General features: G+C 33.4%; 1 protein-coding gene across 8 annotated transcripts in view; it reads left to right on the top strand.

The window, feature by feature from the left end:
* The window catches only part of LOC145279610 (uncharacterized), a 226,061-nt gene that overhangs the window by 144,024 nt on the left and 59,403 nt on the right, over positions 1 to 22,634 (top strand). For all 8 annotated transcript variants that reach the window (XM_080130804.1, XM_080130802.1, XM_080130799.1 and 5 more), the window contains exons 3-4: positions 12,285 to 12,354; positions 19,710 to 19,813. In XM_080130804.1, coding sequence (XP_079986930.1) covers positions 12,285 to 12,354; positions 19,710 to 19,813 — 174 coding nt within the window. The remainder of the gene's footprint in view (positions 1 to 12,284; positions 12,355 to 19,709; positions 19,814 to 22,634) is intronic.

The raw sequence follows: 22,634 nt of genomic DNA, 5'->3' as shown, positions 1-22,634 counted from the left end.
TGTTTTTCTTATTCCAATAATGTAATTTTTTTTAGTTAAATATGTTTTCTGCTTCTCTGGTATAACATTTTGGTTTTACCTATTATATGTAGCATATTTCATCCCAATTTTTAACCAGCACAAAACCATTAAACATCCGGACAACATCAGGTAGGGTCGGCTAGTTGCTTATGAAGTAGATTTCTATCTATATTTCTTATGTGATGAGCATTTTCGTATGAACATTATCGTTTCAAGTTAGAACCTCAGTAACAATCCCATTAAAGAAACCCTCAATGGATGAAGGAATTTCCATTCAAAGCAACAAAACTAAAAAACAAAAACAAATGTTCTCCAAGAACAGCAATAAAAAAAATAAGCATTTGATTGAAGTGTAAAGTTCATGTTTTCAAAGATAAACATTCAACAATTTATTCACATGGAATATGTAACTCTTACCCTCTGCTACAGTAAAAGGGATTCCCATTATTTATGACTAACCTGGGTGCCCGGCATTGCCCGGGTGTTTGGAGGTGTGTGTTTAAGCAAAAAAATAATTTAAAAAAAAATAAAGTGGTAGTAAGCAGACAGCCTTGAACCCATACCGCGAAGGAGGAAAAGAATGTGAAAAAAAAAAAGTGATGTCTTTGCTGTTGCATCCATCACTGAACCAGAAGTGGTGAAGGTTTAAATTAAGGCTAGTCAATCGAAAAGAGAGAAAGACTTTTAAAAATATCGGCGAAAAAAGTGACCTCTCCTTATAGAAAAGTGCTCAGTTGAGGGTGAAGGAATTAATGTTTTTAGACAATTTTTCGATATTTGTCGTCCGAGGGGTCAAACTTTAAAACAATACCAATTTCGTAAAATCCATTACCTCTGTTGAGAGTTTTAGGCAGACATACAAACATACATACATACATTTAAAGATGGTGAATGGCTTCCTTCTAAAACCTATTCCAAGCAAAGTAATGAATCTTCTGAAAAGAATTCTTGAAATAAATTTTGTGTTCTAAAGAACATGGTGCCACTACCCACAAGAAGAAATGACTATGCAGAGGCAAATATTGATTTTTCATATGCAATGTTGTGTAGGTCTAATCTAAAAAGTATCCAACTTCCAACTAACTTTTGTTTATATATTAGATTTAGAATCATTTCAACTTTTGCAGCAATTTGTTTATTTTTACACTTTAATGCCATTTACATGTTTTCGACAGCTTTCCTTAGTTGCTGATATTTTTCATAACATTTTGGACGTTTTATTATTTTTTTCCTCCAGATACGTTTTGTCATAGTTGGTAATCTTTTGGGAAATTTTAAGAACTGAATCCTTGATTGAAATCTATCACAATGAAATGAATAAATTTTTACATTGCTGACTGTGGCAAAATATACTTAATCTGTTATCATAAAACAATAATTTTCTCATCACTTCAGATTTTATGTTCTGATTGCATTTTTGAGTTTACTATTTCATAGTCCAATGTTCTCGTGTTTTGTACATAACAACAATCATATATATATTTATTAATGACCTCCCCGACAAAACTGCCTCTGAGATGCTGATGACACTACACTCTATAACAGGCATGACAGGAAAACAAATGAACACATATCTAAAGAAATGGCAAAAACACTAGAGGATGACCTCCAATCTGTAGTGGAATGGGGACATAAATGGATGGTCACATTCAATGCTGCCAAGACTAAACTGGTTTCCTTCAATAATTACAAGAAACCTTCTCTGCCACCAATAGCAATGGCCAGTGACTCCCTGTCTGAGAGTACATCTTTCAAACTGCTTGGCCTAACGTTCACAGGAAACATGAATTGGAACAATTATATTGAAAACATTGCCAGGGCCGCTGCGAAAAAGGTAGGCTCTCTCTACTGTGCTAGAAAACTACTGGCACCTGAAAGTATCCTGTACCTCTATAAGGCCACCATTCGCCCATGTATGGAGTATTGTTGTCACATTTGAGCTGGTGCATCTGCTACTAGTCTCTCGCTCCTAGACAAGGTTCAAAAGAGAGTCGCCAATCTGATAGGCCCTGAACTGGCATCTAAGCTTCAGCCTCTGTTCCATTGACGAAACATTGCATCCCTCTGCATGTTCTACAAGTATTTTAATAGTGAATGCTCTGACAAACTGCAGACACTTGTGCCCCCATGACGTAGATACTCTCGACAAACCCGACAGGCAGCTAAATCCCACCCCCACACAATAGAGATCCCTAAATGTAAAAGATCTTTCTACTCCAGTAGTTTCTTCCCCAGAACCGCTAGACTATGGAATTCCATTCCAGGTCCCTGCTTCCCCAACTGTACTGACATGCAGAAGTTCAAGTGTAACGTGAACCGACATCTTGCTGCCCAAATCCCAACATAGTGCCCCAGTAGTTGCTGCCCCTGATAGTAGCCCCCTACACCAAAGTGGCAATTTGCCTTGTTTGGGGTGAAAATGTAATAAAAAATAAATAAATAAATATATATATATATATATATGGGAAAATAAAGGAATTTAAAACTGTAAATTAAAATTTACTCTTAAATTTATTACTCGGCAGAATACTCCAAAAACAATTTTCAAAGTCTTCTTTATTCTGTGGAGTTTGAAAGAATGCCACTCTTGCTATTCTTCTCATCAGAGGACAGTAAGAAATCAGAAAATTATAATTGTAACAAAGCTAGAAATTTGCTGGTTGATGCAAACAAGTCTTTTTTTTTTTTGTTCTTTTTTTTTTTTTATTACATTTTCACCCTCAAATAAGGTACGTTGCCACTTTGATTTAGGGGGCTACTATCAGGGACCCAAGTTGCAGGGGTACTATGTAGGGAGTTTAGCAGCAAGATCTGTTCATATTACATTTGAACTTCTGTATGAGTGGGAGAAGCAGGAAACCGGAAGAGAATTTCAAAGTCCTGCAGTTCTGGGGAAGAGCCTATTAGAGTAAAAGGCTTTCTTACATCTAGGGATCTCAACTGTGTAAGGGTGGGACTTTGCTGCTTGTCAGGTTTGTCGGCGGTATTTTCGTCGAGGGGGTACAAGGGCTTGTAGTTTGTCAGAGCATCCACCATTAAAATACTTGTAAAAAAGGCAAAGGGATGGAACATTTCGTCGGTGGAACAGGGGCTGAAGTTTAGATGACAGTTCAGAACCTATTAGGTTGGCAACTCTCTTTTGGACCCTGTCCAGGAGCGAGAGACTAGTAGCAGATGCACCAGCCCAAATGTGACAGCAGTACTCCATACATGGGCGAATGGTAGCCTTGTAGAGGTACAGGATACTTTGGGCATAAGTAAGTTTCTAGCATGATAGAGAGAGCCCACCTTCTTTGCAGCAGCCTTAGCAATAATCTCGATGTATTTATTCCAACTCGTGTTTCCTGTGAACGTTAAATCAAGGAGCTTGAACGAAGTGCTCTCAGGTAAAGTATCTCTAGCCATAGCTATTGGTGGTTGGTAAGGTTTCATGTAATTATTAAAGGAAATGAGCTTTGTCTTGGCAGCATTGAACGTACCAGCCTTTTTTATTTCATTCCACTACAGACTGAAGGTCTTCCTCTAGGGTTTCGGCCATTATCTTAGATATGTGCTCGTTAGTTTTCCCCACGTGCCTGCTATAGGGCATGGTGTCGTTGGCAAATATACCCATTTCAGAGACAAGTTTATCAGGTAAGTCATTTATGAATATCAAAAATAACAAAAGTTCAAGGATCAATCACTGAGGCACATCTGCATTTATATAAAATGTTTTGGACAACCTGGATTCTTCTGTTATTTAAGAAGGATCTAATTATGCTAAGCATTCATCCAGTAATACCATAGGATTTTATTTTTATGAGAAGACCATCGTGCCATACCCTGTCAAAAGCCTTAGATATATCTAGGGCTACTGCCCTCCCTTCCCCTGCCTTATCCAGTGCTTGGTATAAATGTTCAGAGATTACAGTTAGAATATCTGCAGTAGTACGGGCTTGCCTAAATCCATATTGGTGGTCTGACAGACGTTTAGCAGCTGTACGGTGGTAGACTAGAGCTTGATTAATTAAGGATTCAAATATTTTCGCAAAAAGAGGGAGGAGGCTAATTGGGCAATAATTTAATGAGCCAGTTTTTTCACCAGAGTTTTTGTAAACTGGTACCACAGAAGCTGTCTGGTGCTACCAGATCAGACTGTCTATTGGCTTCCTGAGACGAAATGCACCTACATCGATTTCTGTTTTTGTTTTCTATTCTCTTTTATAAAACTTAACTATGTTCTACAAAAACAAAAACAACCCCTTCCCCTCTCCTTTCCTTTTCCTTCCCTACTTACCAACCCCCCCCCTTTTTGCCCTGTTGGTAGGGCACTAGAATAAGCCAACTGCCCCCTGCAGAGGGTAAAAATCCCTCAATGGGGCAACCAGTTAGCCATGGGTTGCTACCTGTAATGCCTTAGGACGTGATCCTGGTGATTGAGCTAACCTTGACCTGAGTGCATAAAAGTCTAGGCACTGCAACACATTACTTCGGCTAGACGGGCGGTCGGAGAGGCCCGATCCGACCAATCAGCCAGTCACACCAAGCCCTAGCACTTACACCCAAAGTACCAACTACCACAACAAAGAACGAAACTTAAAGGTATTCCCACCTTTTTTTTTTAATTCTTTTTTTTTTATTATTTATTCCCCCACTACAAAAAATAGGCAAACCAAGTAAGTGCTAGAAGGCGGTGGCAAGGGTCAATCAATTGGAAAGACCAGAACTCAACACTCCATCTGAGCAAATGTATTTTTGAGGACATATTCAACAGAAAATATAATGCTTGAGAAGTCCTTACCAAAAGAGTATATCCTCCACGTAGCCCCGACATGGTCAAGGCGAATGGGTTTCCCCCTTTACTATGCCCCAATTTTGGACTCCGAGGTGGGTAGGGAGCGTGGTTGATGAAAAATAAATTCCAAAATCCATGGCTGATAAAAACAAAAGCATCCCCCTCAAAACCTTTAAAAGAAACCATTCCTCCGACTCTGACCTCTTAAGCTCAGATGAAGAACAAAAATTCAAAACTCGAAAAACCGTTCCAACTATAGACGAAGGAAACTTCCCATGATTCTTGGTTATTGAATTAATCGAAAATAAAAAAAAATGGAAATTTATCACCTTTTCTAATAGAAAAAACATTATCCACAAAAAGTAAACCAAAACTGATAAAAAAAAACAAAAGATGGAAATCTACTAGTTGAGATAACCAATCTTAGAAATGCTCAATCTCTACTCAAAATGAAGAATTTCCATGAGTACAAGTGCAAAGTCTTTCCCCATAAAACACTAAACACTTCAAAAGGAGTAATTCGAAGTTATGAACTATCGCTGGCAACTGAAGAAGAAATAAAAACCGAATTAGAAAAACAAGGAGTAATCAACCACATCCGCATAAACATAAAAAGAAACAATAAAATAATAACAACCAACACATAATAACGTTTAACAAACCAACAATACGTAAGGAAATAAAAATTGGCTACTTAAATGTAAAAGTAGACCCCCGCCCCATTAAGATGTTTTCATTGCCAAAAATATGGACATCATAGAGAAGCCTGTAAAGGAATAAAAATATGTGGAAAATGCGGCAACAAAGAGCGTGACCACACCAAAGAAAAATGCATAAATGAGGTGAAATGCGCAAATTGCAAAGAAGATCACGCGGTCTTCTCTAAAATATGCAAAACATATAAAAAGGAAAGAGAAATTATAGAAGTACAAGAAAAGCACAACCTTTCCAGAAGCCAGAAAAATAGTTGAGACGTACATGAAAGACAACACATATGCTGAGACAACGAAAAAGACAACTAAACCATACCAACATAATGAAATACATGATCAATATAGGGAGCTGATAAACAAACTGATTACATTAAATATTAGAGAATGGCCAGAATTTCAAAATAGCCTAAAAGAAAAATACTCAAATCTGGGAAATAAAATAGAAATAACAAATCCAGACAAAGAAAATAATATTCCATCCACAACAGAACCATTAAAACAATTATCACAGAAACCAACAAAACAACCACCAGAAATTAATAAAAACACAAGCAATGATAAAACAGCAAATAAAGAACGTCCCAGAAAAGAAGAAAACCAAACAATAGACACTCAAAATAGATTCCAAATTCTAGAAAAAATGGAAACCGAAAACACCCTAGATAAAAAATAGAAACCAAACACAAGTAATCAAGAGGGAAGAAATGAACAAGAAGCCAAAACAGCAACATCTCAAGCAAGATCCAGATCGACGTCCAGATCCAAACAAAAAAAAAGAAAAAACTCAGCAAAACACAAACTCCAACAAAAGATAAACCCTCTACTTCTTAAGAGATGGAAATAGAGGAAAACTAAATAGCCTCGTGGATAGAAATAAAACACAACAAATTATCCAATGGAATTGTTGTGGAATAAGATCTAACTATAATGAACTTCTTATACTTATCTCACTCTTCAACCCAGCCATTGTTTGCTTACAAGAAACCTTCCTACAGAACAATAATCATTTCAAAACACCAAACTATGAACAATACAACTATTTCCATAACACAGGCCTTTGTGCTAATGGAGGCACCTCAATTCTTATAAGGAATAACATACCTCAAAGCAATTTCTCAGTCAAAACAAATCTCCAAGCAATTACAACTCAAGTCACATTACACAAAACAATCACAATCTGCTCAATATACCTCCCTCCTCATGAACCAATAAATGAAAATGAACTAGAAAATTTAATAAAATAACTACCTTCACCATTTATTCTTCTAGGAGACTTTAACTGCCACAGTATGTTATGGGGATGCAAAGTCACAAACTCAAAAGGAAACAAAATTGAACAATTAATTAACAAAAATAACTTGTGCCTTCTCAATCAAAAAAATCCCACATACTTAAATCCAACAAACGGATCAACTAGTGCCATTGATCTTACCATGTGTGATCCCTATTATAATCAATTACAGTAACTCCATCCAAAACCACATACCCAGGTGGAACACAAACAAAGCCAACTGGGCCGAATTTAAAGAACTTTGTTCACTAAAACTAACAGAACATCAAATCCAAACAATAGAAGAATTCATGGAAGTACTCATAATAATAGCCAAAAAATGCATATCCAAAAATTCTCCCCCTTGGAAAAAAAAAAAAAACCATGGTTCAATCCAGAATGTAAAACGGCCATTAGACAGTGAAAGGCAGCCTTAAGAAAATTTAGAAAACAACACCAAAGAGAAAACAAAGAATGCAAAAGATCCTGCTGGCAACAATTTGTCAACAAAATGAACATCACCACTAAACCCAAAACCGTCTGGGAAATGATTAGAAAAATAACTGGAAAATATAATCCGAATCCAATCAAACACCTTCTCACAAATAAACAGAAAATAACTGATAAAAAAAGATATTGCTAACACACTAGCTAAAACCTTTGCCAGAAACTCATCATCAAAACACTGCAATAGACAATTCCAAATACTTAAGAAACATGAAGAAAAGTACAAAATAAACTTTAACTCCAAAAACCAAGAGCCTTACAATGAAATCTTCTCCCTCAATGAACTAGAAACCACCATAGAAAAATCCCATAACTCAGCTGTAGGACCAGATGAAGTGCACTACAGCTTCTGCATTCAGCATTATGTTGGTATGGTTTAGTTGTCTTCCTTAAGGAAATTCCACCAGAATCATTAAAACTCCTTCTCAAAATTTATAATAAAATATGGGGAACAAAAGATTTCCCAACTTCATGGAAAAATGCAACAATAATACCAATACCCAAACTGGGAAAAGATGCATCAAACCCAGAAAACTACAGACCAATAGCTCTCACAAGCTGCCTATGCAAAACGTTCGAAAGAATGATTAACTACCGTCTTATATGGTATCTAGATGACAACAAAATAATTTCTGAAATCCAGTGTGGATACCAAAAAAATCGAGGATGTATAGACCACATCACTAACCTCGAAAATTACATCAGAGAAGCTTTTATCAATAAGGAACACGTAACATCTGTTTTTTTTCGATCTTGAGAAAGCATATGAAACTACCTGGAAACATGGTATCATAAAAGATCTCCACAACATCAGACTAAGAGGCAGATTACCTGAATTCATGAAAAACTTCCTTACAGATATTTCCAAGTTCGCATAGACTCAACTTTATCAGACCCATAAAATCAAGGAGTGCCCCAAGGCAGCATATTATCAACAACTATCTTTAACATAAAAATCAATAACATTATAAAAGAACTCTCTCCTCATATACATAACTCCTTATATGTAGATGACTGATCAATCAGCTACAGTTCTAAATACACTCACACTATTGAAAGAAAACTACAACATAACATGAATAAAATTGATAAATGGGCAACTAAAAATGGTTTCAAATTCTCCAAAACTAAAACAAAATGCATCCATTTCTGTAACCAACGCAAACTCCACCCTGAACCAACCTTACAGATTGAAGGCGAAAAAATTCCATTCGTAAATGAACACAACCACCTGGGAACCATTTTTGACAAAAAACTAAATTTCATTCCTCACATCAATCACATCAAAACCAAATGTAATAAAGCATTACAACTCCTACGAGTCATCGCCCATACAGATTGGGGAGCTGACAAGAACACACTACTCAAACTATATAGAGCATTAATTAGATCAAAAATAGATTATGGTAGCTTCATTTATCAATCCACCAGAAAGTCATATCTAAAAACCCTCAACACAATATGCCACTCCGGACTAAGACTAGCACTAGGAGCATTTCCAACCTCCTCTGTAGAAAGCCTGTAGAAGCACATGAAACTCCTCCAATGCTCAGAAATCAAAACCTTGGTCTAAAAAAACTATACAAAACTTACAGCCAACCCCACAAACCCAGCACACAATAGCACTTTAAATCCAAACCGTAAACACCTTTTCGACCAAAAAGAAAACGCAATTAAAATACGTACATCAAATCTGTTGCCAAGGCTGTTGGAAAAATGGTCGGATCCTTCTATCGATCCAGTAGATATCTCACTGCTGATGAAATTCTCTATCTATATAAGAGCCAGATACGTCCAAGGATGGAATACTCTTGCCACATATGGGCAGGAGCTGCCAGAAAAGACTTGTCCTGCCTTGATAGAGTTCAAAATAGACTTTGTGGCCTGGTGGGAGATGTCCTTTTCTCTTCGCTGCAACCTCTATCTCACAGAAGAGATGTTGCGAGTTTGTCTCTGCTTTATTGTTATTTTCATGGAAAGTGTTCAACTAAGCTTCAACCTATGGTCCCCCCTCGCCAAACTTTCACAAGAAACACTAGACTAGCTGAAAACATTATCAATAATCCCCCTCACTCTTTATCTGTGCCTAAACCTAAACATAGATTCCATGATCAAAGCTTCTTTCTTAGAACTGCACGCCTGTGGAATTGTCTTCCGTTTTCCTGCTTTCCAGCTGTCTACAATATGGTTGTCTTCAAGTCCAACATGAACAAGTTTCTGATGAGCCGTTCCACTTAAGTTAACAAATTTACCGAACTTCCATTACTATCGATTACTATATTGTCCTTTTGACTACTCTATACTCTTTAACCCTTATCCTTGAGTGGCCTATCGGCCTTGATAAGTGGTGATGCCTATGTAAAAAAAAAAAAAAAAAAAACCTTTGGACTTAGAATAAAATCGATTTCCAAAGAAGCAAGTCTACCCATAACTAAAATTCACGAAACTATCCTACTCAAAACCCATCCCTGGAAAATCGTATCCCCTAACATCAACTTAAGTTTAAGTAAATATAAAAAGAAACATACTCATCCAATAACTTATGATGATCTCGATAAAATCAAAGAAAAGTATCCAGACCACACACACATCTATACAGATGGGTCTAAACAAAATAACGTGATGGCCAGTGCAGCAATACTCAATAAATCAATCAAAAAACAATCAAACCTCCCAAAAGAAACCTCAATCTTCAGTGCTGAAATACATGCTCTAATCCTAGCTCTCAAACTCGCCTCCAATAACAAAAAGAAACAAATTTATAATCCTTTCAGACTCCCAATCTACTTGAAAAGCGATTAAAAAGATGGACAACCCCCTAATCGCAAAATTACTCCAAAAATTAACTGAACTAAACAGTAAAAAAGAAATCATTTTCTGCTGGATACCGAGCCATTCCGGTATTAAAGGTAATGAATTAGCAGATTCTGCAGCAAAAAACGCCTTAAATCTCCCAATCGATACAAATTTTAAAATTCCATACATAGATCTAAAAAGACGTATCAACGCATATACAACAGAAGTGGAAAACCTACTGGAATGAATACCCTAACAATAAACTTCACAAAATCATGCCAAAAATCAAAAAACAAGAACAAAATACGAAACTAAACAGAAAAGAAGTCAAACTAACAAGAATAAAAATAGGCCATACTCACTTAACCCACTCATATCTCCTAAAAAAAGAAAGCCAACCCATCTGAATACCTTGTCAAACACCACTCACAATCAAACACATATTAATTGAATGTACTGATTTTGTAACTGTAAGAAATCGATTCTACAAAGAAAACAATATTAAAGAGTTATTTGATAAAAACAATCCCCACACCATACTCTCATATCTTAAAAAAAAATTGGCCTTTATAAAAAAAATTTAAAAAGAACCCTTTATACAATGGTCCTGGATATGACCTAAAACTATATCCGATGGTGAGGCCCCACCTTGCAGGCCTTGGGAGTGTGGAGCCACCCTTTAATTGCCATTGCTCCCAAGTCCACTCTGACCCGGAGTGGTAGTACCTATTAGGGTCCCAACTATAGGTTAAATATAATCTGACTTAAAAAAAAAATATACTCCATTAAAAATCGTTCCTCAAAATAACTAGATTCGGCATTAAATAACCTGAAAAAGGTTGATATGCTGTAAAACAAAAACAACCAACCAACCACAGAAGCAGTTTTCCAGCAGCAAGGAAAGCAAGATTTATTAAGGCATTTGTTAAAGAGTTTAGAGAGAACAGGAGCGACCTCAGCAGAGCATTTTTTTAATAGCACAACCGGGATGAGGTCAAGTCCACATGCTTTTGAGGTGTCTAGGTTTTTATAATATCATATACTTGGGATGGCATGATATTTCAAGATTAGTTGTTTTCTAATTGAAGCTAAAAACCAGATCGTTTTTTTCTTAATGTGAAAATTCTATTTCCAACTTAAGCGTGATGGCTAGACTTGCAGTTATACTGTTCTCACCTTGGCTGTTACTCTCATAACATTTTGGTTGAAGCCACTTTCAACCTCCCAGGGCATCTTGTTAGATTCGGGCACCTAACAGGATACACTTAAAGAAGGTTGAAGGATATATGAGACAAAATTTTGTGAGTATTACATCCAAGATGAGAACAGTCGTCCAAATAGCACATTTTATCAGTTTTCTGTTTTGGAATTTTTTAGACGAGAATAATTTGTATTATTTGAATTATTCAGACTGCTGTCCTCATCTTGGGTATTATTCTCACTACGTTTCGACTGATGTGACCTCTAATATTCTTCAGGTGTATCTTGTTGAGTTTGAAGACGGTTGAAGGTTTCATTGTCAAAAATGTGAGAATAACATCTAAAATAAGAAAAGTACTCCAAATAATTCAATAATGCAAATCATCAATTCTTCATCAAAGAAAAATCTGAATCATAAGATGAGATCTTATAAAGATGAGTGGATGGACGGACGAATGCTGAAAACTTAACTGTGACCAATCAACCTGAATCAAAAGCAAGGACGCTTCTTATATTTTGATAATGAAAAGTTTGAATGGTGTGAACCAAATGTGGACCATTGAAAATGTTGTCTGCATTTTGTTGAAACATGTCAGTTTAAAAGTTAATTTCCATAATGATCATTTTCCTGTTTATTTAATCTCTTCTTCAAAGAAACCGTTTTCATTTCGATTGTTTAATTTCTTGACTTTTGTTTATCTTGTTAGATTTTTATGAAATATCAAAGATCAAATGTTTTCGCTTTTGTTCTGCAGATTTTTTTCTAAAGGCAAAGTTTTAAAAGTTAAATTTGTTTGTTTTCCTCTCGGCATTATTGCTCGGTGACCTTGACAGATGTGATGATGACTTGTATTTCTTTGTATTTCAGCTGTTTCGCTTCCTTATAAAGATGATTAAACGATGGCGTTAATTGAAGCCAAACACGTACAATTGTTTTGATTTGAAAGACATGTCTCCACTTGAGTGTTGAATTAAAAGCAAACATTTTTAATTAACATTTCAGTAAGAAAGAGCAAGGCAGGTCGGGAAACGCGCCTAAGTCGATGAATGAGAACCGCAGCGACGTAGTCCGGGTAAGTAAGCAGTTGCACTTTACAATTAGCTGCACCACATCAAAGTAAAAGACGTAAAATTACTTTTCAATATGTAAATATAATTATTTCATGACAACTATTTTTTTTATATTACAACCAACAAATGGTTGACCTTGACGGCATGAGTCATGAAAAGGAATAGGATGTGAACCCTCTACGCACCACAACCTGTCTAAATATTCTTTATCTTTTTCAAACAATTTAACCACTTGAGGACCAGTGGGACAAAATTGCAGCTAGTTTCACCAGCAGTTTAGAACTATCTCATTTGAAACTCAGAATTATAAATCTTTATGGGCCACTAAAAAGAATTTATTTTGTTATGCATTTTTGCTCAAGACCTACAGGTAAGTAGAGTTTTTATTATGTGTAAAGAAGTCACTTAAAACAAAAAAAACGAGCATTTATTAATTAAAAAATGTAAATGGATCGTAATTTAGCACAGACACACACAATTTATATTGGTTTTCATGCTGGAAAATTAAAAACATATGGAATGCGAAATGACTGGTGTATTTCAGTGGATTGGATAAAATTATTTTCATAACATTTCAGTCAATGTCATCATCAATCTCTTTCAGGTGCATTTTTATATCAAAAGCGTTCCTAAATTCATCATTAAATTCTCAAGTTCGAAAAAGTGCACTTAAAGAAGGTTGGAGGTTGCATCAGTTAAAATGTAAAAATAACTAAGATAAGTCATGATCATCCAGTGCTACTAGGGTTACAGATCCTCTTGACTGTCTTACACAATCTCGATCTATCATCCATCGCACAAAGTAAGTCTTCATAGGTGCTTTTTGAGTTCTCTGATAAGAATGATAGTCTGATTAATTTAAATAATCCAAATGATCAAACTTCATCTCAAAAATTTCAAAATCAATCAAGTGTTCTGTTTGACAAACGATACCTGAAGAATAGAAAAGTACAGCAGGTGAACGCAGCAAATAAAATGAGGATAATAGTCAGAAATAAAAATAATAAAAGCTTTAAGTTATATATAATTATTTTTATAATATTAATAGTAATATTTTGTAGAATTAAGATAACTTATCACATTGGTATATTGTAGCAATGCTATTAATCTGTAGATTGGGGATTTGGTTTGACAGCATAAGTCATTTCATTCTAAAGAGTACAGAACATCTGTTTACATGTAATCATTTTTGGCATACATCATGTAACATAGATTTAAAGAGCTATACATACATATATATATATATATATATATTCACAGTTTAAGATTGTCTTGAGGGGTTAGCTTCCTTTTATGTGTTTGAATCATCAGTTTGAATCTCAAAAGTAGATGACATTTAACACATTGTTATTAATGCCACTTGAATAACACGACATAGTTAAGTATTGTAGATAGTTTAGTAAGTAATAACAGCTGAATTAGTATATATATATATATATATATACTTAGTTAATTTTGTCTTTTTGATGGCAAAGCAAAATTTTAGATTATTTAATGCTCAAGAACAACATTGAAAATGATGCGTTATAAACAATTATATATGTATGTGGAAACTGTTATATTTTGGTTGGCAATTCTGTATTATTTGAGGGGTTTTGATAAGGTGCAAAAATGTATCTAGTTTGATTGGCTTAACTCTTCTCTCCAACCTCTCTCAGACATGATGTTGCTAGTTTCAGTCTTTTCCATAAATATTTTTATGGCATGTATTCTTCAGAATTATCTGATATATTCCCTGTTTCCTTTGTTCCAGCTTGTTTGATTCGTTGGTCTAATATCTCCATCAATTTGCTGTCTTTATTGTAATACAGCTTCCTATTCCAGTTGCTTCATTCCAAGACCTGCAGGCTTGTAAAACTCTATTCTTGCTGAATGTTTTCCTCCTACCCATAGCCTTGGTCTTTTTTAGACTAAGGCCAATAAGCATCTTCTGTCTTCGTGATAATCATCTTTTGTTCTTGTTAGCTTTTTACATCAAGTGGCTTTACACCTTGTCTGGAGCAATTTTCATTTAAGAAAAAATTTGAACATATGCTTGATAATCTATCTATATCTAGAAGGGAAGCAATTTAGAGTTCATGCTTTTCCAAGTAGTAATGCAGTATAATTGTACTATTGGAGAATCCAATTGGATTGCAACTTGACATAGGTGATTCCATAGTCTGTGAATATATCTATTAGAATAATCACACACTCCTTGACTTCATGGATATTTATTGATACCACATGATGGTACAGTAAAAGTATTGCAAAGATCTTTTTGACTCATCAGTGTTAATTGACTATTTTCTTTTTTCACTGATTTGCCAACCTTTAACCTTTAACCTTTAACCTATTGTTTAAATGTTACTATGACCAAAACCTAAATCCGTTAAAGAATTACAAACAGTATTTTGTAAAAAAACAAAAAAACTGATTTTTTTTTTTTTATTTAAATGTTTATAATGTCTTTCTTTTAGACAGATTGTTAAGAAATTTGAGTGTATCACTGGAAATGCATTGTTTTTTGTTTTTTTTATGTGATGTTGTTATTGAGAATACTACCGCCACTTAATGGTTGTATAGACTGTTAAGAGTTAATGAATCCTTGTTTGCTCATCAACCGTTGGCATTTTTACTGGTGTCAATTAAGGCATTAACACCACTTAAGAGGATGTTTACTTGTTTCAAACATGTTTCACTGTCAACTGATCTCAGAAATAATTACTTGCTGCCTATTTTTAACCCTGGCCACTTAAAACTCTTTTAAATATACTCCCAAAGTCAACCTTGTGTTTTTCTCTCCAAACTCTTGACCAAATCAACCTCTTCAAGTTCATACCAAATGACACTTTTCACTTTTTACTGTATATTTTTAAACATCCTAGTTTTTCTGTCTGCATTTGGTTGTTTATTTTATGACATATCAACCTTTTTCAGGGTATTTAATGCCAAATGCAGTCATTTTAATAAAAGGTTTTGTTTCCAACTCTTTATATCTATAAATAACCACTTGATCTTCTGCCACTACTTTTCATTATATTTTGGGAGATAATTATTAGTAGTTATTAGTGAGAGTTGGGATAGAAATATTAATTGTTGTAAATAAATTGATGTGGGTTATATATGGTGGCTCAAGTGGAGTGTTGCAGTGTGTATGTATACTTTCTTGGGTGATGATCTGTTTAGACACTAGGGTTCCATCCTTAATCGGCATGTCAAACTATTGGCCCCATGGGAGTGTGGGAAAAAAAAGAGAGAGAGAGAAATCATTTTGTTGTGTCGTAACACAATAGTAAAAGAAGAAAATCAAGTCGAGGTTGGTTTAACAAACAAAGTGTATTAATATCACAGGTACAAAGATAAGAATACGGGTATAACTGACTAGTGCTCAGCTAGGCAGTGGAGTATTGTCACTCCTTCTCCCTGTTGTAGACATTACTGGCACTATGTATATAGTGAGAACCGGTGTAATTTCCCTTATGCATAGAAAGGCAGGTATAACAATTTTGTTTTTGGCTTTGCAGAACATGATTAATTTTGCAAAGGGAAAGGAAAAAAATATCAATGTTTAAATTGTTTTCTTTCTCTCTTCCACATGAAAAATGAAAATTTGGTTTTAGTTTTGAAATGTTATAGGCATCATTTCACTCTTTCTATTTCATGTTATAATGCATTAATATGTTCAATATTACACATCACAAGATTGAGAATCATTATATAAGTAGACATACAATACAATTTTGGCCCTGTCAGTGGGGCATTAGAATATGCCGACTGCCCCCCTGCAGAGGGTAAAAGTCGCTCAATGGGGGTCCTGGATATGACCTTAAACTATATCCAGTGGTGAGACCCCAGCTTGTGGGCTTTGGGGAGTGTGGAGCCACCCTTTAATTACCATTGCTCCCAGGTCCATTCTGACCCGGAGTGGTAGTACCTGTTAGGGTTCCAACTATGGGTTAAATAGAAACCGACGTGAAAACAACAAATATATTCTATTAAAAAAATCTTTCTTCAAAATCTTTGGATTTGGAATTAAATAACCCAAAAAGGGTTGATATGCCGTAAAACAAAAACAACCAACCAAGAATACAATCTACATTATTGTTGGATGATTTATTCATGTTAACATAAAAATCAAATATGTTTTATTATGACCTCTACATCGTATAAATAAGTTCTTTTATTTTCAAGCCATACAATCTTTGTGGTGTCTGCCTTTCTGGTTGAAACAAAGCTTTATACCAAAATCAAACGCAACTTTTTTTTTTTGTTTTTTAACCTTTGGTTTACCCCAAAAATAATATATATTACAACTGAGATGCAAGAGGTGACTGTGATTAAGGGTCAGATTTATAAGTGGCATTCTAAGTGGGGAGTTGTGCAGTAAGATGTATGTTCACATTACATTTAAATTTTTGCATGTTACGGTTGGGAAATGGGAATTAGGGGGGATCCAAAGCAAGCTGTTTGAGTAAAAACTATTGAAGTAGAATGTTTTCTGGCATCTGGGGAATTCTACAGTGAAGGCTTTTGGTGCTTTTTAGGTTCAAGGTTGAAGGGATATAAGTGATGTGTATCAGAGCACATTCTCTGGAAGCATACAGATGCAAAAATTTCTCAAGTAAAATTTTTCCAAGTGGTCCTATAATTTTTGTATTGAGGAATTTTAAAATGTCATTGGGGGTGGGGTCTGTCTGTTTCAAACATCTATAAACAGCAAAGATACTGAATAATTTTATTTTTCATTTATGACCGGACAATTATAGAAAAAAAAAAGGTAAGAATAAAAATAAGATGGAGTTTAGGGCTATGAGTACACGGAAGCCCTCATTCATTCCTGGACAACACTTGTTATGTCTGCTAGTAAATTTTGAATGATTTATTGCATCAAATATTTGTTGTGAAATTTCATCAAAATGGATTTAAAACTTTGCTACCTCTGGTCTCATATTTTTGTGAGCATATTTAATAAATAAACGTATACTACATTGCCGGCTCCCCTTCCCAAAGAAGGAGATAATGCCTGGTAGGATGATATGAAAACAGAACAGATACTACACTACCTATTAAAGGGGGAGGTAATGCCTGGCATCCTGGCAACAGATACTACACTACCTCCTGAATTTCAGATTGAAATTAATCTGAAATCTATTAATTTTAACTAGTATAATAAATGGAATTTAGTATTAAAAATAGTAATAATAATGGCTTCAGACAGACAGGTACAAAATCTCCACCAGTAATAGATATATTGGAATGCAATTTTACTTTAAAAGTTTTAGTTAATGCGTATTTTAGCTTTTGTCAAGTGTCTCTTATATTTTATGATCTTTAATCATCAAATGTCTTCTCTGCATTTGCAGAATATGAGTAACCATGTATTAATGTTATTAAGTTATGGCATTTTATGAGTAACCATGTATTAATGTTATTAAGTTATGGCATTTTATGAGTAACCATGTATTAATGTTATTAAGTTATGGCATTTTATGAGTAACCATGTATTAATGTTATTAAGTTATGGCATTTTATGAGTAACCATGTATTAATGTTATTAAGTTATGGCATTTTATGAGTAACCATGTATTAATTGTCGCTGACATAAGTTATGCTATTTTATCAGTTGTGTACCTCTTTTTCTGCACTCTTCAATCATTTCATCTAGACAAGATCACCAAATGCACATAAACTTTTAAAGCCTGTGAATTCTAAATATGGTCTATTGCCCCACCCCCTTTTTATTGATTCTGATCAATTTTTAAAAAAAATTTCTATTGATTCTGATTGTTTTTAATAAAATGGGAACAAAATTCTTCATTATTTTAAGCATTCAAACTAAATTGAGGGAAATCTGTTCTGCAATTGTTCAACTTTGCAATTAGAATTGCTCATTTTTAATAGATTAAAATATATGATCCTTTTTAGGGCTCTTATCTCAAATAGTTTATATTTGATTATATCTTTGTTTAACTTCTTCATCAAAGCGTTGGAAATAGCATAGTTTTCTTCAAAACAAAAGTACTAAGTGACTTCTCATGACAAACACTTGATTAAAGCTAATATATTGGCTTAGATCATGTTAGGAACTAAAAACGTTTGTACTAAAAATTACTAGAATAATGAGATTAATTAATCCAAGAAGAACAAGTCATTATTTACCATGTTTCACTTGTGTCACTTTGTTTTTGTAATTTTCAAACAACATTGAACGATTAAAACTCTACTTGTAGTTTCATGCTTTTAATTGGCCACTCAAACAGTAAGCGAAGAGTATTAACATGTTGACATTGAACAGTGTAGGTCTACTTATCATTGCTTTAGCTGTAAATGAATTTGATGTAACAAAGAAAAGAATGTCATTGCACCATTTGTTATCATGATTGATAACTTTGTGATCTTCTCTATTTTTCTTGGATCATGTTTTTAATCTTCTGTCATTTTCATATCCTGCTTCAGTTACATAAGTTTTACAACATCTCGCAAGATGAATTTTTAATTAATGTAGAAACTAATTGTTCATTTGTATATTTCATTATGACAAATTGATTGTATCAATTTGAACAAGATTGTTCTTGATGATTAAATTGAATTTCAAATGTGATATTGTTAACTCAAATATTTATATTGTTTTATTTAATTCAATTTAAATTCTTGTCTGCAATTTCAATGTATTTTTTCATTCAGTTGAAAAAAATAATGTATTTACTTTTTATGTTTATATTTGCTTTAAATAAAAGTTAAACATTATTACAGTAATAATTTTCAATCGAAGCTACTTCAATGATCATTATTAAAGATCTACTCTAAACTGTTCTTCATATTCACACAGACATTCAAATTTCTGCTCTAAATGTGGAACATGACAAAGTCTATGATTATCTCTAAAAACATAAAAACTCACCAATAAATGTAATTTACTGCGATACAGAAACTTGATTTTGTCATGAAAATGTTTCCTTTAAAAACACAACTAAATAACCTGAAATTTAGTGTCAAACTACATTGCATAAAACAAAGGATTCCAAACTAATTCTTTCTCTGACTAAAAGCATGATTTACTCATCTTCATGCCATTCAATAATCTATATGTTAATAAACAACATTCATCTGTTGGTGCGTTCTAAAACACAAATATTTAGACAAAAAGAAAACATTATTCTGGCATCTGGCACACAACATTAGAGTCACGTGGTATCACACTTGTGTGTTTTCTATATTTTAATGATTTCAAATGACATTATTTTGCATATTAGCATTATCATCAATCATAGAAAGATTCTCTCTAAAAATAAAACAGTTTTATTTCTAAATTTATTTTTCTTCAATTAATATTGTTTTTGTTGGTTTCTTTATTCTAATAAATCTTGTTTTCCAGTCAATTATTGAGAGTGAACATATGACTGTGGATTTTGAGACTGGAATAATTCCACTGTCAAATGGAATCCCAGCAGTAAATAGTCGGACGTCTGACCTGTTTAAGTAAGTTCATTTATTATTTTTTATTATTAATCAACTGATTAACAAGAAAAAATATGAAGCAATAAAATATTAAATTATTTGCATTTTAATAAAGGATCACGTGTTTTTATTATTTTTACTAATATCTTTATTTTTGTTCCTTGTTGTTCTATCTTTGGAAATGTTCATTTCAATTTCAAAAAATAATAATTGAGGGGGGGTATTCCTTTATTAACAGAATTGGTTCTTCATATTGTTTATCATCTTTTATTATATAATGGGTATGTGTATAACGATTACTATCATGAACGATAGAGTTGACTATGCTGAGTTCAAATCCAATGTTATCAATTAATTGTATACAAAGAATCAAGTGCTTTCGCATTAGTCTGAAATAAGTTTATTTGTTATAAAACAACTAGGTTCAATCAGTTACATAATGTCTGATGGGTTTTAACAAAAGCATTTTGAATTTCTTCTGATAAAAAAAATGAAAGCAAACCTCAATTTTTTTTTAAATAAATACAGCGTTAATACATTCACACCCCAGCAAAATTAAAGAAACAAATAAGTTCTACATTCAGAAATAAATTAACACAAAAAATATTTTTTACAGAAAATGCTAAACCTTTATTCATGATATCAAAAATATTTGTAAAAAGTTATTTTTGTGGAAGAAAGAATGGAATTTTCAAACTAACTTGAATTTTTTACAGTATCTTTTGTTTATTAAATTATGTGAAAGTACAGAATAGTTAACAAAGCCTCCCCCTCGGCCATGTTAAGAATGGCTTTCTAAATGATAACATTATTTTAGCACAGTCCATGAACTGCGCAATTACTCAGATCCTTTCTAGTCAATTTATGCTTTTCTCAATTTCCTGGACAATGAGAATTAATGAATTTCAAAACATTTAAAAACAACTTTTTCACAGCAAATGCTTAATTTCTGTTTATGATATAAAAAATATGTCTAAATAGAAATAATAATAAAATGAAAAGAATCATTGAATTATAAAACAATAATAATGAATTAATGAGGTGTCATTTTTGCAAAGCAATATGCAAATAAATTAAGCGTAGGACATTGAACACATACAATAAGTATATAAGAAAGGTATTGATCTACTTTGATTATGAATTTAGCATTTTAATCTTACTGCTAGTGCGATAAACATTCTAAATATATCAGAGTTATTGAAAAATGGCTGATTATCCATTGCTTATTTACTTGAACTGAGAAAATTTGAATTAATTTAACAAAAATTCAATTTCATTATTGAGTTTTATTTGTTTTTACATAAGCAATAATATATTGCTTCACAGTCACGAGCATGTTTCAGTAAGCTAGTTACCAGTAACTAGAGACCTTTTCAAACAATACAGCTTATATGAAAGCAAAGTTTGGTTACTTAACCTCTGGAAAACAATAACCTCAGATTATATATATATATATATATATATATATATAGATATTTGTGTGTGTGTGTGTGTTTACAGGATTCACTCATTATGAATTTTGGAATACATTTGCAAAGTGTAATCGGTTCAAATGTAGACTATATTTAGTTTTATAAAAAGGGTTGGATACCTCTGATTTTTTTTGAAATTTTAACAAATATTTCATATCAATCAGATTTTCAAACTTACACTAAAATCTTTTTCCTTTTTCCTTTATGAATTTTATCAATTGATGTGATTAAATATTGAATGTATTTTAAAATATTTCGGTTCCATTATTTACTTACAGTAAAGTCACATACAAATATGGCAGTTGTTGACAGTTCAGTACTGGATACGTTCCTTTTCCCTAGATATTTATCGACGAATAGTCTCAAGTCATATTGGACAAGGTTGATGAGTATTGGCTTTTGAGTTGGAAGATCTAAGAATTAGCGAAAAACAGAAACGCTGTGTTTGTCTCCTGACTTTGTTGTAAACAACAGACATTTGAGTCATCGTGTTGTTGGTTTTTGGAAAACACTTCTCGCCAGTGCAAGAACACTGGAATTTTTCAAAGAAAAAAAAAATCTCTCATTGTGGTTGTAATTGTTGTCCATACTATTTACTCAAATTCGATACATTTTTTTTTTATAATGACATATGGAACTAAAGGGATTAAAGATATCGTTTCAGTGCTGATCCATTATATGCCTATATATTCAGCTAAAATTATTTTGAATTAATAGTTATATGCATATATATTCAGCTAAAATCTTTCACGAGAAACACCCGTCTGGCTGAAACTACTGTCAATAATTTTCCCCACTCTTTATCTGTGCCTAAATCCAAACGTAGATTCCATGAGCAAAGCTTCTTTCTTAGAACTGCACGCCAGTGGAACTCTCTGCTGCTTGCCTGTTTCCCACCTGACTACAACTTGGACTTCTTCAAGTCTAACATAAACAAACTCCTGACAAACTGCCCCCTTAAGTAAGACACTCTATCAAAACCCCTAATACTAATGATTACTACAATACTATCTCATTGAATACCGTACACGCAATAACCCTTATCCCTGAGTGGCCTTCGGGCCTTGATAAGTGGTGACCCCCATGTAAAAAAAAAAAAAAATTATTTTGAATTAATAGTTATATGCATATATATTCAGCTAAAATTATTTTGAATTAATAGTTATTCTGGCAATATTTAATAATGTAGAGAATCTAAGCTCAGTCTTGTACTGTAACCAGTTCTACTTTTGCCGAGAAAAAAAGCTATAATAATCATTTTTGCAGAAAATTCGATAGTTTAATAAAAATGAAACATGGCTACCGTTTTGTTTTTGTTTTTAAAGTGATAAAAATGGTATTTTATATTAAGAAAATTACATTAGTTTGAA

Source organism: Euprymna scolopes, chromosome 7, assembly GCF_053919585.1.
Source record: "Euprymna scolopes isolate OS-2025 chromosome 7, ASM5391958v1, whole genome shotgun sequence".
NCBI classification, from domain to species: domain Eukaryota; kingdom Metazoa; phylum Mollusca; class Cephalopoda; order Sepiida; family Sepiolidae; genus Euprymna; species Euprymna scolopes.
This window is presented reverse-complemented; position numbering and strand designations above follow the sequence as displayed.